The following is a 17,752-nucleotide window of genomic DNA, read 5'->3' as shown; positions in this document are numbered from 1 at the left end:
GTGTACCAGGCATCCATAAATATGAAAGGAACATATATAGAGAGAGAGAAAGAGACTTAAACTAATAATAATTATCCGATTAAAATTAAAAACGATAAATTGTTAAGGTAAAAATACTTACACTTATTAAATAATTTGCGCCATCTATGATGAACACTATTTTATAATATGATAAATTAGAAATCGTGGAAAACAGTTAATAATAAAAAAATGTTACAAAGCACACAGTGCTAGCTATAGGAAAAACCAGTAGCATTCAAAATTTGAAAATTATGAAGAATCCAATTGTTACTTCTAGGTGATGAATGTATGAATTGTGGTTATGATGTCAAAATGGTAAGATATGTTTCACCTTGTATTATTCCCTCGAGTATGGGACAATATTTTGCAAGTGCCGAATTGTTTTACATAAATAATTAATATTTGATTGTCTTCAAGAAGAGTTTCGACATGTACGAGACTGTCAAAAACTGATGCCGATACCCTTTAGAGTAATGATAACTCGTATTTGCTCTCGTTGCAAAGCAATTCAAGCAAATCCAGTCCCTAAATTTTGAGTACATTAACCAATACTTTGATTTTTACTAATAAATATCACGGTCTTAATGGTCATTTTATGATTATATGAAACTAATGTATTCATTTTAGGGATCTCATTTCGAAACTAATAAAACAAAAAATAAAACTTCAAAAATATTTTTTAAAAATGTCCAGAGAGAACAATAGGCAGCAGAGCCGTGTTGAGAGAGCCTTGGACATGGGAAGCCAAAAAGCTAAAGGGTAAGAATAAAAGATTATTATATCCAATCCATGGCCATATATATAAAAATAATTACAACTTTTTCCCAAAATACAGCACTACTATTATGTACAATTTCATTGGGAATGCTTCCTTCCACCTCTAATACTATTTTCTATTTTCGGTCTTATTGACGTTTACTCGTTATTATCAATAAAAGAAATCACACCAGGCCCTTGGACTTTAATAGGTGAAGGAAACTATAAAGAAGAAAATGAACTATCAATATTTGAATCAAGTGCTACTTCACCAAGCGTGCACAAGCAGCAACTTCGGAAATAGGATATGCTAAAACTGTCTATAATAAGTCAAAGAGGGATTTAAATTTTAGTCATTGTTGTATAAATTTTCCCACGAGGATTATATTTGAATTTCAAATGCATACTTTTTGCCATTCAATGCCTTTCACCAGAAAAACTGGCAACGAAAACCAATGCCCCTTTCCACACCAATATTGGCAACCTGAGGAGGGCAGAAGCAACAGACATGAACAGAAGGCACTTCTTTATCACCTTGATTTCTACTGGGGTATTAGGCATAAACCTACAAGTTGAATACTTGATTGCATCTTTTCGGTTGATGGTTGATAATCGAGGTCTACCCATAGTGCAAGGAATAAATACAGACAAAGCATGTCACTAAATAACTATTCTACTCAGAAACTCACTTCAAAACTCAGTTCTCTCTACGCAACAATGATAATGGCAGTCCTGGTTACCAAAATAAAAAAGACAGTAGTAATTTATCAGCATGTGAGCTTCAAATTTACGTTCAATTAGTGATCATTTTAAACTGGAATCTGGATAGCTGCTGAGGAATGGTGGATATAACTGGACCGTATCTCTGCAAACAAATGATACACAAAATTCATAAGACACGGAAAAAAGTTTAACATATTTTGACTGACAAGCATACCTATGTGGATAAGTTTAAAAATTAATACCATGATCAGTCTGTAGATGAAAACTTCGAACATATGCCCAAAAAAATAAAACATTTGAGATGGGTCCTATAATCTCCCAAATCAATTGAAAGCATCCCCTTACTTGAAATAGTTTCAGTTATTACACGTTGTTTTCCATTGGACAACCAATGATAATGAAGAATTCTTCAAATTATAAACAGTTCATTCAACAATCCAGTAACGGAAAAGAACTATAACACCATACCTGAACATTGTCATAGAGTTCAAACAATGGCACAGCAAGTAGTTTTAAATTTTTGGGCACTGCAAAGTATTCCCTTTCAGATAAGTGAACAAGGAAAAGTTTTTTGCACTCCTGCATACAAGATATTCAGTGGTATTATTGTAAGCACAGACCAACTAACCAACTAACCAAGGGAACCAGGAACCAATGTATTAATGTCATTCTTTCCCAAAATTACCTTGGGTTTTGTGATATGAGGAGGGCATTATGGATACATTATGGTTTCAAAATTACCTTGGGTTTTGTGATATGAGGAGGGCAGTATGGATACATTATGGTTTCAAAATTTGGCCTCCACCAGATTGCAACACACTCACCTATCTGAAGTTTTCAAGAAATAAATGCAAATGAGCAACAAAAAACATGTGGATTGTCACAGAATGGCAAATTTAACATGGCTCTCCAAAGTACATGAGTAAAGAGTAAGTAATAATACCTGCCAGTCAGGCACAAGAGCTGGTGAATTAGCACCAAGCTTGCTAGTCAACTTTCTCTTCAAGCCCTCAATTTCTGTAAACAGCATTAAATAACCCCAAAAACAAGTAAATAAGCATAATCACAAGCTTCTATTTTCAAACTATCCAGTTCGCAATACAGAAGATAGCTTACCATTCTCTCCTGGTTTGAGACGACCACCCGGGAGTTTGCAAAATGTGTTTCCAATTTGCAGAAGAAGTATATGTGGATGATTATGTTCTTGAACCTGCAACATTGAAGGCATAAAGATGAGATAGGACACACGATCTTAAAGGAAATTAGATGAAACTCTTTTCTTATGAAAGTAATGCCATAGATGAGAGAATTAACAAGAACCTAGTGGGAAACCGTATTATAGGAATAAGTAATTGAAAAAGTAAAAATCTAAGTGTAGATGATGAATTCAACGCAGAACTAATCAGCTGTAAGTAAAGGATCCCACCAAAAGAGTATCAATTTTTTCTCCACCTAGATGGATATTTATGGTCTTAGTGAGCCAAAGTTCCAAAGGGGGGTGGTATGTACATGAAACTCTCATAATGTGGGGTTGGGGAAGGTCAAATATGTACACAACTTCATCCCCGTGACCAGAGAGGATGTCTCCATGATTAGACCTAATAACTACGAGGTCAACTAGAGAAACACTTAAATGCAATTTTATAGATCTACTGATATAGTCAATTAGCTTCAAATGTTCAACAATATTAAAGTTGCACAGGGGGAGTAGATTATATAACAGTGGAACGTCTCTTCAGTTTAGATAATTACGCATCCAATTATTGACATACTAATCTTATAATTTCACCTGAGTTATTGAAATCAATTAACACACTTCACAAGTATAATCAAATCCCAACCAACATTAGCTCCAACAATAGAACACTGTAAAAAGATCTAAACATCTATATTGTCCTGTACCTACTGCACAATCTCTCCCCCATCCAAAAAAATCTTAAATCAAAACCCCTAAAACAGGTAGAAGATGACACCATATGTCATACACTGTTTTTCAATTTAATACAAATAATTTTGTGACCAACCATAGATTTATCCAACAAGTATTCAACACTGGCTTCTAGTCTAGTAGCCAACTTGAAAAGATGAGTACCATGCATATGCTATGGTCACTTTCAATTTAAACAATTGCCTTCAACTTGGCCCCTATACTAAAAGTAAATCTCATGGTGTCATAATAACAACAGATTTATTAGAAGAAAGCAGGAAAACATTGTACAAACACACAATAACCAGATAAAAAATTAGTGTCGCCACCACCTACGCTGATAAAAAAAAAATAGAAAAAGAAAAAAAGAAAAAAAAGGTTAACATACATACCAGTAAAATCCCTTCCACACTGGTCCTCATTCCCTCCTTCATATAGCTGAAACAAAGGAAATGATGATATTTGAGAAGCCTTAGGGTATGTAACTAATTTGAGCAACACATAGGACAAAGAACAGGTCAAATTATAACAGGAGAAGGTTATAATCTCTTTTCTACTCTTCCGTTTTGAAGCAGGAGGGAAGAGTAGTCAAGATTTCATATCATGTCTAGAAGAAAATTAAAGTAAAAGGGGCTGTTTAATCTAGGGTTTGGAAAAGAAGAAGAAAAGAAAGAAGATACGCACTTGACTTTCATGCGAGCGAGACGATCGGCGACGGAGGTGTCCTTCTCCATCTTGGGCTCCTTTGTGCCAAACGTGTAGCTCGACAACGGGTATGTATTCACAACTTGCGACGACACCATTTTTTCTTCTCTTTTCTTTTCGATTAGAATCGAATTGAACTGAATGGTGAGAAGACACAGATTGAAGAAAAGAAAAAGAGACAGAAGACTTGGCTAGATTGCGCTTTTGAATTAGGTCTGTAATATTTTTGAGATTAGGATTTGGATGTTCATTTTACTCTTGTCAACTCTCGTACTGTTAAATCTCAACACCGGGTCATGGGCCCTATCCCCTCCCTCCCAAACTCGCATTAATTAATTAATTGGATTACACTCTCATATGAGATTCATCATGTTTTTAAGAAAATAAATTCTACTTATGCATTATAAAGATATTATTATTTAAAAAATATAGATATATGAACCTCTTGTCATCATGAATATAATACAAGTTTTATATTTAGTTCACATAAATTACTTTTCTATTTTATTTTTAATTCTGTTTGAAAATTATATTTCTATTATATATCAGTGCACCTATATGTTTACTTTGTTTTTAAAATAAGAAAAAACAATAATATTTTCATTATAAGTATAAAAAAAATATAAATATTTTTTATAATTTTATTATAGGAAATTTTATTTATTTTATAGATTATTTTTTATTATAGACAATTATTTAATTTAAAAAATTAATAAATTTTAAAAAATTTCAAAAGGAAAAAAATTAAGTATAAAAAAGTAAACATTGAAATTAATAATGTAATTATTTTAGTTTAATGTTATATGAATTATTTTTCTATTTTAATTTTAATTGTGTCTTAAATTACAACTTTATGACAATAATGTGTTGTATGTTTATTTTTTTTTAGGATTGGAAAAATAATTTAAGTCATTATTATGTATAGATACAATGTGTATGTGATCGCAAAATATTTATTATTTATAGATTGCGGGTAACAAGTATTTTAATATTGTTTTATAAATAAATTGGGTGCTAGTATTATATTATTTGACATATGGATATTTATTATCGATAAAAAATAAAAATAATAATTTAATTTAAAATAAAGTTAATTGATATTTTATTAGATTAAATTTAATTAAAATTAAATTTTAATTTTAATTTTATTTTATTTATATTAATTTTCATATATTTTTTAATAATTTTATTTAAATTTGATTTTTAAAATGTATAAATTATATATTTTTAATATTTGCCTGTGAGTATTTTCAGATTTTAAAATATTAGTAACTTTTTCAAAATAGGTACACGTAGATTTTAAAATATTAGTAACTTTTTCAAAATGGATACCCGTACATGGAGCGGATGAGTTGACGGTAAAGCTTTCTGTTTACGAATCCAATTGCAAATAGACACTATGACTCGTTATCATCCATAGTATATAGGATATGATATTTATACATTTATTTTGAAGATAATATATATATGTATATTGATTGAAAGTTATACAATAGTTTTAAAAATATGAAAAATATTTGAACCCAAATTAAAATTATATATATTAAAATTGTTAACATCACAATTTATAAATCATAAAATACTACCATAATTAGATACTTTAATAAATATTGATAAAGTATTATAAAATATTAAATACAAACATTCATTAAATACGGATAAATGATTTAAATTAAAATATCAATTTATCATAATTAGATATTATATGAAAAATTTAAGAATTATTCAAATTAACCGTGTATTGAACAAAGAACAATTCTCCTTCATAAAGTTGTAAAACTGAACCTTCTCTAATCCAGGGTGGGAAATACTTTTCTACAAATATTGTTTTGAAGTTATAAATTCAAGGAAGTCTCCAACATAGTCATAGGCACCTTAAAAATCTTCTATTTTAAAATGTGACTTAGTTGTAGGCTGTAGCCTTTGGTTAAATTCAATGAAAGATTCTCCTCAAATACGAAAAATCCAAAATTAGGTTTCATTCTTCATCCAACAAGTGGAACTTTAAGTGATTTTTATGGCACTCATTATTGAACTGTTTGTTGCAACTTATTAAAGTTGAAGTGTTCATCTCTTTCACATAGTCTATAATACTTTGTGAATGTGTTATTAAAAAGAAAGATGAAAATGTGAGAATATTGAGACAAGGAAGCTAAGAGGAGCCGTTTCACAGGGTTCATAATTGCAAATTTAGAAACAGACGGTTATTTAATATAATAAAATTATATAATTATAAAATTTTAAAATAATAAAAAAAACAAAATAACATGTTGTAATAGATCAAGATAATAGTAATATAAGTCATTTAACTCATTCAATTAAAAAAAATTTAACAACATTGAATGAAAAATATAAATTTATTAAATATTTAATAGATTATAAATATTTATTAAAAACTTAATTGAAAGTTTCAAAATTTATTAAAAACTTAAAACTTAATTAAATATTTTTTTATAAATTTATTAATATAATTATTTACTATTTTTAATTATATATTTGATATTTTAAATAATAAAATGTTATTAATAGTATTTAAATAGTTTGGATGTATAATTTATTTGTTTATCAAAAAATTAGAGCTGTCAAAACGAGTCACCCCGCCCACCACGGGTTGATTACTTAGTGAACCAACCCAATCCGGCTCATTTATTAGCGAGCCATAAAAATTCAAACCCGGCCCGACCCACCACGGGTAGGTGGGTAAACGGGTTAGCTCACTGACTTACTTAATTATAATTTTTTTAAATAAAAAAAATTACAAACTTTCTATAATTCAAATCTAAACAAATTTCACTCCGATGGGTGTTTAATAAATTTTGAACATAAGGAGCTTAAATAATTTTTTCAACGAAAAAAACATAATAAATATTTTTTTATAAAATTAAAATTAAATTTTAATAAAATAAAATTAGGTAAGTGGGTTGGTGGGTTGGTGGGTTAACCCGGTCCACCACGGGTTCAACCCGCATGAGCCGAGTTTAAATGAGCTGGGTTGAAATCTGACCCGCATAAAAAAATATAATTTTTTCAAACCCAACCCGGCCCGAACCCGTGATGGGCTAGGTTGACCTGCGAATTGTGACCAATTTTGACAGCTCTACAAAAAATAATATAATTTTTAATTGATATTTTTATAATAGTTTTAGTAAAATAAATAAATATTGTAATTGTCTTGTTAAAATAAGGTTTAAACCCTCCCTTGGTCCTCAATTTTGTATGGAAATCTTAGTTCGGTCCTCGTTTTTTCATCTGTCTCAATTGGGTCATATTTTTTTTAAAAATGAACACATTTTACCCTAATCGTTAAGTTGTCACAAACGACGTTAAGAGGTGCTAACGTGGTGCACGCTGATGTAAAAGTGTCTGATTATGTGGATTTTTTTTTAAAAGTGAGAGTTTTTGACGTGGCAAAAATTATTTCTAATCTAACAAAGAAATTGGTTTCTAACAGAGACTCGTTCCCCATGGACCTCGTCGCAAGTCGCCGGCCACCAAACCTCCCCATGGAAGAAATGGGGAATGTAATTAAACCAATTTAATCCTAATTGAACCCAGAAAACCTAAATTGAACTCCAAATATTGTTATCCTCTCTTTAATTCGATAACCCAATCTGGGTAGTCCTTCTTCCTCTTCTAAATACGTTAGGGTTTTTTTTCTCAATCTATCCTGTGAACTCTGAACAAAAGGTTCAGACTTTTGCTCCCAATTCTCAAAAAATAAAACCTAGCTTGAGGGCTCTTTGATCTCGTGCAAGAGGACTGCTAGGGGAGCACCTATCTTTTTCCCCATATCTCTTTCGGTCTCGCGGACAACCCCAACTCTGGGAAAGGTTATCCCTTCACGCGAGCACTTATCTTCTTCCCCATATCTCTTTCGATTTTGCGGACAACCCCAACTCAATATTTTAATTCTTGTACTTATTGTGTATACGAATATGTTTTTCAAAGATACTATTTGGGCTCTGTAATGTCTTCATCACCCAATTTAAACACTGATCGTCACCTGAAAAAGAGACAAGGACCTGAAACCCATTGATCAATGCCTATTCATTGCCCCCAATAATAGAGAACACTAAAAAACAGATTCAACATCCTAGCCACAACCATGTTCAACCTCCAACCACCAGAAACCCCAAAGCCATACCCAATAAAACACAGTACAAATAAGAAGATAATCGTCGGCGACATCGCCGGCGCCGAGTGTGGATTCCGAGTAGAGGCGAATCGATCACGACGGCTCAGGATTCACATAACGGAGTGCGTTTTTTCCCTCATCGGTGATGCCTTCGGCGACGACCAGGATTATCGGCGGCGACGTGACGATGAGCGTTGGCAATGGCATAGTGTAGCGATTTGGTGGCGAGCCTTGGTCGTGGAGGTGAGCACAGTCCAGGAGTCGCAGCGCGTGAAGGGAGAAACGTTGCAGGTGACAGCGGCGTTTCCAGCATGGGTGAGGTTGTCGGCAGCGATTTCGGCCGACCACGGAGGTGCGCGGCAACACTGGTCAAAAGGAGAACCCTTTTCTTTTTGAAGAAGAGAAACCCTCTGTTGCGGCTAGCTAGGAAGAAGAATGGAAGAAATTCCTAAAGTAAGAGCTTCTTACTGCACCAACACAATTTTTTTAGAAAAGACGAAGAGTATCAACACAGATTTCTTAGACAAGACGAAGAGTATCAAGTGCTTAGACAAGACGAAGAGATCAAATGACAATTAGATTTGTGCTATATCAAACACTGCTTATTTAAATAACAAAGTACACGTAATCAAATAATACACATCAACATATTATCTGTACACCACGTCAGCACCTCTTAACGCCGTTTGTGACAACTTAACGGTTAGGGTAAAATGTGTTCATTTTTACAAAAAATATGACCCAATTGAGACAGATGAAAAAACAAGAACCGAACTGAGATTTCCATACAAAATTGAGGACCAAGGGAGGGTTTAAACCTTAAAATAAAAAACTAATTGTGTCAATTCACTTTAATTATATTATAATAAATATATAAAATAAATTAAAAAAGTAAAACATTATTAAATGAATTAACCACCAGTCTATTAATCCAGTGTTACATCAAATCAAATTATAAAATTGATGATTATAAAAAAATGAGTTAATTAAGCTGATATATTTTAACTGATGTGTGAAGTTTACCATAGATAGAAATTATTTGTATTTCGTAAGAATCAAATTCTGAAAACGTTTATATGTAAGAGTTGGATACTCTTTTACTCAAGATTACCAGCAACACTAGGCCTGGGCACAATTTAATAAATTGTACTAAAATTACAGTTAACCATACTATATTGTACTAAAAATAACTAAACTTGTTTTAACTGAAAACTAATTAAACTAGTGTATAGTTCAGTTAAAAGAAATTGAACTTTTCACGGTTTCAGTACAGTTAACTGTGAATCACAAATTTTTCTTCTAATTGATAATTTTACCCCAAATTGAAAACTTTCAAAGCTAGGGTTCGAGAGGGCTGAGAGAAATGCGAAGAGAATTCCATTGTTGCTTCGTGAAAATGCAGATTCAGTGGATCAAACTGCCTATAAAGGATTGAAGCTACAAAAGGGGTTGATTGAGGGGCGCGAACCCTCCAACCCCAACCCTGCCCTTTTTCCAGTTCGCGGGTTCAGCTGAAGGACCTCGACGATCTTGAAGACGACGACGACGAAGAAGAAGCACCACGTGGACCCTCTAAACCGCCTGATTACGATGATGAACAGTGGCAAATTAGGTCTGGTATTGGCCAAGATTGCACCCTCGATTACGAGGTATATATACCGCTCATATCTCTTTATTCTTTTTCCCCAATAATATGTTATCATGAACTCACATTATGCAGTTATAATTTTAATTCAACCAATTTGATGATGAAAATTGCTTCTTCTTTTTTTCCCTTTTGAAAAAAAAAATCATTTAGACCTGCGATGAAGGAAAGCTTTTTCCTTTTAATTTGGGCTTACTACCACTCTTTTTTGTGTGAGGAAATTGTGTAGGAAAAAGATTTAAATATATTGAAGAGTCTGTTACTGTTACCACTTAGTCCCCCCATGGGTTCACTGTTGTTCCACCTTAACTAGTGGTCTCTAAATTTGAGGGTTTTTTTGGTTTAATGTGAAAAATTGTGTAGGAATGAGTTTATTGAAGAGTATACTATGAAGGTGATGGACTAAGATTGTATACTTAAATTTCATATATAATTAAACACATGGATCGAATCGGATGGGGTTGTTTCATTTTAGTCAAATGGTTTTGTGTTTGAACCCATGGTATGCCTGCCTATAGAGTAGTCCTACCCAGTTCAAGCAACTGTAGAGGATACTTGCAGTCTGCACCAAATTCCTTTTATTGTTGTTGTTATCATTTGTGTAAGCAAATATATAATTAAACTTGAGAAGGAAGGTCTCTCTGTTTTTTCTCTGTGATTCTTGTTGTTGTTGTCAGTTTTTGTTACCAGTTTTTCATTGTGAAAGTTTGGATTGAAAAAGAAAATTGAGTGAATCACACTTTATGTAGGAAGAGGAAGACCAATATGACAAACAGGCTATTGGGAAAGAGGATTTGTTTTTATTTGTTTTTCTCTGGTGACTGATGTAATGCATTTTTACTTGATTGCTAGGTGTTGTTTAGGGCTAGAATTGACTGAAGAAAAGTTTCCGAGCATATGATTGTGTTGGATTATTTTTCCATTATAATTATTTTTCCATGTAGAGAGTACGTATTCTAATGTAGAGAGTGTGGATTCCCAACTTCTAAATTCAAATCTTTAATATCCCTGCAGGAGTGAAGAAAGATGTCATGAACTCATCACTTCCTAAATACGTGATGAGTTGAGCAACAAATAGAAAGAATATTATTAGGCAATTTTGACCCAGAATTATCAGATATTAACTTGTGGTGTTCAGGCAAGACTGATGATTTGATGAACTGACTATTTTGTTTATTACTAATCTTAGCTTCATAAATAGAGTGGCAATACATCTTAATGGTATTGTTTTTTTTTATATCTATATGGTTTTGAATCAGATATCTTTTATCAATGTTGTTATGGAATTGCAGAAGCTTTATTTGCAAATGATCGTATTTCTGCAATTTCCAGATCTTTTAATTATAATTACCTCGCTGATAAATGGTCTCAATTGCGTTCTTGTTGTTCTGACTATGCTGGAACTGTTTTAAATGGATATTTCAGTTGTAAATGGATCTATTGCAGTGTAAGTGCACTATTGCAATGTAACTGCACTATTGCTAGGGCTGGGCATAATTAACTTAACTGCACTAAATTATAGATTATCTATACTATATTAAACTATAAAAACTAAACTATTTTTACTGATAACTAAATTATACCATGTTGTGGTTCAGTTTTAAAAAACTGAACCTTTATAGTTACAGTGCAGTTAACTGCATAAACTATCTCTTTTATGTTTATCTTCTACCATGCTTTGTGGTAAAGTCTTTTTCTATCATTTTTTTCTTTCAATCATCGATTCACTATGGTTATAAATATTTTTTGTTGATGGTCATGTTGACGTTCTATTATTACAATTTTAGATTTAATTTTCTCATATTAAACTTATAAGTTTTTATTTCTGATTTAATTTTAGTATCTTACCTTAATTGGGGATTTTTTATTTAGTTAATTTTTGTATTAATTAGTTGTTCTTAAGTTTAGACAATCCACAACATAATTAAATTGTAATGATAAATAATTATAGTAATGATAAATAATTTTTGTATTAATTTTTGTATTAATTAGTTGTTCTTAAAAAGTTAACTATTATTATAATAATTATTAAAATAAAATGATATTATTAAATTTATACTAAAATAATTATCTATTTTAAAAAAAACTAAATTTTATTATATTGTAATTATATTTCAAAAACTGGTAATTATTTTTATAACTTAATAAAATTAACTATAATTGTAAAAATAAAAAGATAAAAGTACTTATGTAAATAATTATAAAATATAATATTATATATATATATATATATATATATATATATATATATATATATATATATATATATATATATATATATATATATATATATATATATATGAGAATTCAGAAAAAGGTGAGAAGAGAAGAAAGATGAGAGTTTTTATATTAAACTAGATAATTGTCAAAATAAAAATATTTCGAATAACGCAAAACAGAGATAAACAGAAATATTTTTTAGAGATTAAGTTTTTAATCTATATAAAATAATATATAAACAAATTTATATTATTAAATTAAACTATATTTAATATGAGAATCAAATTTTAGACATTTTATATTTTTAAATTAATAATAAATAGTAATGATAAATAATTATAGTTATTAATTTAATTTTAATAATATGATAAAATAGTACCAATAATATTTCATTAATTTTTTTAAATTTTTTATTATAATTATTTACTAATTCTAATTATATAGATTTATAATTTAATTTTTTTAAATGCTGTGATGTTATTGAATATTAATTTATTTGTTTGTAATTATTAAAAAAAAATCAAATTGAACTAATTCTTTTAACTCTATCGATGATTAGCCATTGACAGTTGTACTAGTGCAAAACTACATTTATTTATTAGAAAAAGGTGCATTGTAGTTAACTGAATTGTTTTGTAGTTAACTGAACTAAAAAGTAGTTTAGTTCAGTTTTTGTGAACTATTTTCTAGTACAGTTCAGTTTTTTTAAACTATTTTATAGTTAATTGTAATAGATTTATAGTGCAGTGCAAATAGTGCAGTTTGCCCACCCCTTATTGCAGTTTCGAAAATGCATTATAGTTCTAAAAATAGTTAACTGAACTATTGCAGTTTAACTGAACTAAAAAATAGTTCAGTTCAGTTTTTTTGAACTATTTTTTTGTTCAGATCAGTTTATTTGAATTGTTTTATAATTAACTATAATTATTTATAGTTCAGTTCAGTTTAGTACACTTTGCCCAGCCCTAAACAACACAAGCTATAACAAATATACCAAATTAATTAAATTTATTCAATCACAACAAATGAAAAAAAAAATCATAATTACATATCCCGTGTAGCAGCAAAGGTCATCTATATAATCCTAAAATGATCACTTTCGTGAGTTTATTCAGTCACGTACAAATAATAGATTATATTTTTTGAACCATTAATGAAAAGTAATTAATTGAATATTGTCCTTCATTAGAAGTGGATGCCCCCTACGATTCATTCACGCATAGCTACACAAACCAAAAACGCAGGAATCCCCTTTGGTGCACTTGTTGCCGCATTTTCCACAATGGTGCTTGTCAACCATAGGATTGACACATTTACCTTTGCAACACACTTGCGAGTACTTGCACTTTTTTCCACACATGCCACAGTTATTTCTGTCCGTTGACACATTCACACATTTCTTCTTGCAACAGTCAGGTCCTTCGCTGCCCTTAGTGCGACAAACTCTAGGGTATTTACCACAAGTCATGGCCCCATGCACAGTTTTATGGCCATTGAGGCTTTTGGCTCCACGGAGAGACGCTAATTCTTCACTTTCAGAAGATGGGGTAACAGTAGAGTTCTGGCTTTTGATGGTGGTCAGGAATGCTGATTCTTTTTTGTGTACTGTTTCTGAATCAGCAATGACCAAAGCCATTAGCATAGCCAAAAGGAAGAGTATCTGAAGAAGGGACTTCATATCTGAATCGAAAGGTTTTGTTGCAGTGGAATGAAGGCTTCTTGGGTGGCTATATATATAGAAGGAATGGAGTCAATTCAACGAGCTTCAAACAGCGTGCAAGTGGAGCGGTCTAATTCAACAGCTAGCTAACTAATCTGTGCTGAATTAACGAAATTAGATAGATTTGTTTTTTTTACGTATGAAATGTGAATGTGTAGCATATGTTGTTGTGTTTTGTTATTCAGATCGCGAGATTAACATGTGCCGAACATTTAAGTACAAAAGTATTAAGGAAACGCAGTCTTTCCTGAAATAAACCAGAAAAACCGGTACAGAGGCACTGATATGCTCTTTCTTCCTTCTGACCTTCTCATATAAGAAATAGAAATAAGTATATTACACACAGATAGTCAACAACTACCTTAACGTGTTTCATTTCATATACCTTTTACTGGTTTAAAGTATTTTCAAGATTACAAATTGTACTTTTGCTTTATTTTCATTTTTTTTTATTGTCTCATGTCTATTTCAAATTACTTTATTATATATTTTAATAAAAATATTGTATGATGTGGCATAAGGTTAATAATAAATATACAATATGAGAAATATATTATAATTGAAAGTAAAGTAATTTTATCTATAAATAAAATATTATAAGATTTAGGAAAATTAATTAAAAATTTAAATCATAAATACTTCCGAACTATACTTCATCAGTCAAAATGAAAATTCATATATAAGAATGTCGTATAAATATACGCAATTTCACTGAATATTTTAATAAATGAATGTCGTATAAATATACGCAATCTTCATAATTTCACTGAATATTTTAATAAATGAACTTAACAGTTGCCAATGTTACCAATTTTAATTGGTTCTCCTTTTAATTAAATTTTGTTCATGTCAACACAAGTCAAAAGTTAGTTAAGAAATATTTTTTTATAGATTACTTTATTTAAGTACATATATCATTAAATTGAATTTACCTTTATCATTTGCTAATTGAGGAGATTCTGTCACAAAGAAAGTCGATGTTTACAAAACAAACTTTTCCTTGTGTAAAAAAAGAAAACAAACAAAACGTGTTATCCTTTTACATGAATGATAAAATATAAACCGTAGTCAACATTTTCCAAAGACTGTTCTCTACATGAATGACAAAGTCTTATTATGTCTCCTATTTGCATGAAAACAAATATATTAACCTTACTTTTTGAGGCAGGTATATTCCAACTAAATTATTAAGTCAATACTTTTTAAAAATTAGTCTTTAATTCAGAATAAAGTCTCAAAATCATTCAATTTTTTTTACCAAACTTAATCAATCTTTAAATGAATAAAATAGCACTGTTATTAGTATTTTTATCAATTTTTGTTGTAATATTTTGATGTTAGATTTATTAATTTATTTAAAAGTGTAAATATGTTAGTCTACTACAAATGTTTTCTAAAGTTTGCTTAAATTACTAGTTGTGTTTTGCTGTAAAGTGCCTTCGTGGAAAAAAAGGTGTTTATATATTATTATTCTTGGAAAAATAAACTTAGACTTTTCTTTATTCTAAATTTATCTTTTGACTATTGGTGTTAAACACCTTGGATTATATATTTTTGAGTATTTTGATTAAATTCAATTTATAGGCCAAACTGTTTATTAGATTGAGTTTTCGATGTTTAGCTAATAAAAATAACTCGTTCATGATATATTATATGTTTAATTTTAATTTATTACATGTATGTTTTATAAAAAAATAAAAATTGAGAAAAATTGGTACATTAAACATAATTTTCTTTCTTTCTTTTTATTTAAAAACGCTGTATACGTTTTACTTCAATTATAAATTCAAGTTGTTTATTTTTTTTTTATCTTTATAAAAAAAACTATTTCTTTTATTTGTAAGGAATACAGATAAGTAATTATATACCGTCGAATTCAAATCGTAATATATATAAACTGAATTTTGGACATTTTCTCTAAAAGAAAGCTCTAACTTTTGACTTTTGCATTACTTTTTAAGTTTGAATTTTGATTTAATAATTTTAAATGCATTTCTTAATCACAATATATACAATATAAATATTTAAAAGGCTATATTAAACTAATTTGGTAAAACTTCATAAAATAAAATTACTTTAATGTCAACTCATTTTTAATTGGTTCATTAGCTTTTGATTTAATAGAAAAATGATTTATATCAGTCCACTCAAATTATTTTAATTGAGTTGGTTAAGATAAAATTCTATTCAAGTTAGCATTCCTTATTAATTTTGTGTTTACGATAGTTATTATATTTATTATACCTAAATATTATCTAGTTTGTAATTAGGTAATAGCATCACAATTTATCTTGACAAAAATGTTGTTTACTGATTGAGAGAAAAAATATATTAGATGTTCCGCTTACACTTGTTAATTTGATTTTTTCATATGATGTGGTCATGAATTACATAGATTGATACTAGAAAAATTCATAGAACCAAAAAACCTCCCTATTAAAAAAGTTTACTATTCACAAAAAATCTTATGAGTTAAGATCAGCATATGAGTTTTTTTTTTTAAATATTATTTTAAATAAAAAAATACAATTAACTCATAATTTATTGTAAATCTAAGTGCTTTTACTATATACAAACGTTGTAATTAGTATAATATAAACTTGTGAGAGATTTCAACAAATTTGTTTTCTTTTATATAAGAAAATTACGCGATAAAACATTGAAATTTTTTAACTGGCTAAACATATTATATAAGATAATCATTTATTTATTTTTTACTAAAAAATAATTTAAATCTGAATCAAAATTAAATAAGTCATCTCAATTTGAATGTTTAAAACAATAAATTTATAAATAATAAGTTTATAAATTTTTTTATTATATGTTGTTTATTTTTTTTTGTAATGTATGACTTAATTTAAATTCTACCAATTATTTATTTTTCTTTATAATCAATATATATATATATATATATATATATATATATATATATATAATACATATATATTTAATGATTACAAAATCCACAAAAATATTTTAAACAACATTAATCATAAGCATTATATATTCAAATTACATATACTTGAACATCATATTATCTTTATAAATATCCCGATTGTTTAGACATAAGAGAATATGAAGAGAAGATATTTCAACCTTCACAGTGAATTAACTTGATACTTCTTAAATTAAGAAGGAGAAAATAATTAAAATAGCCTATAGACGTATCTTCTGAGTACACCTCAATTCCATACGAACAATTTTTAACAGGTTTCTTACAAAAATGTTGCGTAAATTTTGTAAAATTCTATAATATATTTATAGAAAATGTGTAGTCAAATGAAAAAAATCCTGTAAAGTAAGTAGGCATTCAAATATCAATATCATTGATTAAATTGAATGAATTTATATAAGTTAATCACATGTTTTTATAAGATTCTTAATTTTTTTTTAATTTTTTATTCCTTTTTACGAAAACTTAGTTTGTTTTGCTCAACTATTTATGTTTTGTGGTTCTACATTTTTATTTTTAAATTAACAACATTTTCGTTAATGTCCCTCTTGTAGGAGATTATATCATTTTGTACCCGTTGATTATAATTTATAAACATTGGACATGTTATAGTTGTTATTAGTATTATTATTCGTATTTTATTTTTTGATAATATCTATTCAATAAAAGCTCAATCCAATTCATTGTTTTTTTTTACAATAAATAAACTACCCAATCCATTCATGAAACAACATTTAAAAAAAACTCAAGAAAATTATAAAATGAATTTGAAAAAACTAAATAAAAAACAAATTTACGAATGATTTAATGCTGAAAAAATTAATTACATTAAATTAATTAATTTGGTTTCGATAGCATAATCCACTGAAATTTGGATAAACAAAAGATGAATCATTATTTTGATAGGTAAATGTGATCCGTGTTTATATTTTCATTTCTTTATATAT

The 17,752-nt window shown here is 29.0% G+C and overlaps 2 protein-coding genes and 1 long non-coding RNA gene across 3 annotated transcripts; 1 reads left to right on the top strand and 2 right to left on the bottom strand.

Moving 5' to 3' along the window:
* Positions 1-1,115: 1,115 nt before the first annotated feature.
* LOC108341818 (pre-mRNA cleavage factor Im 25 kDa subunit 2) lies at positions 1,116-4,412 on the bottom strand. Its single transcript, XM_017579470.2, has 7 exons — positions 4,112-4,412; positions 3,820-3,865; positions 2,617-2,710; positions 2,444-2,517; positions 2,242-2,328; positions 1,969-2,079; positions 1,116-1,642 (listed from the first exon to the last, which is right to left on the bottom strand). The coding sequence occupies exons 1-7, from the start codon at positions 4,228-4,230 to the stop codon at positions 1,571-1,573; spliced, it is 603 nt and encodes a 200-aa protein (XP_017434959.1). The 5' UTR covers positions 4,231-4,412; the 3' UTR covers positions 1,116-1,570.
* Positions 4,413-9,411: 4,999 nt separating this feature from the next.
* On the top strand, positions 9,412-11,149 carry LOC108342534 (uncharacterized). The gene is made up of 2 exons (XR_001833394.2): positions 9,412-9,916; positions 10,927-11,149. It is a non-coding gene; the product is annotated as an uncharacterized LOC108342534 (long non-coding RNA).
* Positions 11,150-13,192: 2,043 nt separating this feature from the next.
* On the bottom strand, positions 13,193-14,086 carry LOC108342533 (stigma-specific STIG1-like protein 1). Its single transcript, XM_017580322.2, has one exon. The coding sequence runs from the start codon at positions 13,808-13,810 to the stop codon at positions 13,346-13,348; it is 465 nt and encodes a 154-aa protein (XP_017435811.1). The 5' UTR covers positions 13,811-14,086; the 3' UTR covers positions 13,193-13,345.
* Between the last annotated feature and the right edge of the window lie 3,666 nt (positions 14,087-17,752).

Source organism: Vigna angularis, chromosome 6 (assembly GCF_016808095.1).
Source record: "Vigna angularis cultivar LongXiaoDou No.4 chromosome 6, ASM1680809v1, whole genome shotgun sequence".
NCBI classification, from domain to species: domain Eukaryota; kingdom Viridiplantae; phylum Streptophyta; class Magnoliopsida; order Fabales; family Fabaceae; genus Vigna; species Vigna angularis.
This window is presented reverse-complemented; position numbering and strand designations above follow the sequence as displayed.

Bases quoted from the DNA above. Each gene is read 5' to 3' on its own strand.
- LOC108342533 (XM_017580322.2), bottom strand. From the start codon at position 13,810: ATGAAGTCCCTTCTTCAGATACTCTTCCTTTTGGCTATGCTAATGGCT.
- LOC108341818 (XM_017579470.2), bottom strand. From the start codon at position 4,230: ATGGTGTCGTCGCAAGTTGTGAATACATACCCGTTGTCGAGCTACACG. The intron at 2,711-3,819 runs GTATGTATGTTA...TCAATGTTGCAG, and splicing joins GTGTGGAAGGGATTTTACTG to GTTCAAGAACATAATCATCC. The intron at 2,329-2,443 runs GTATTATTACTT...TGAAAACTTCAG, and splicing joins CTCTTGTGCCTGACTGGCAG to ATAGGTGAGTGTGTTGCAAT.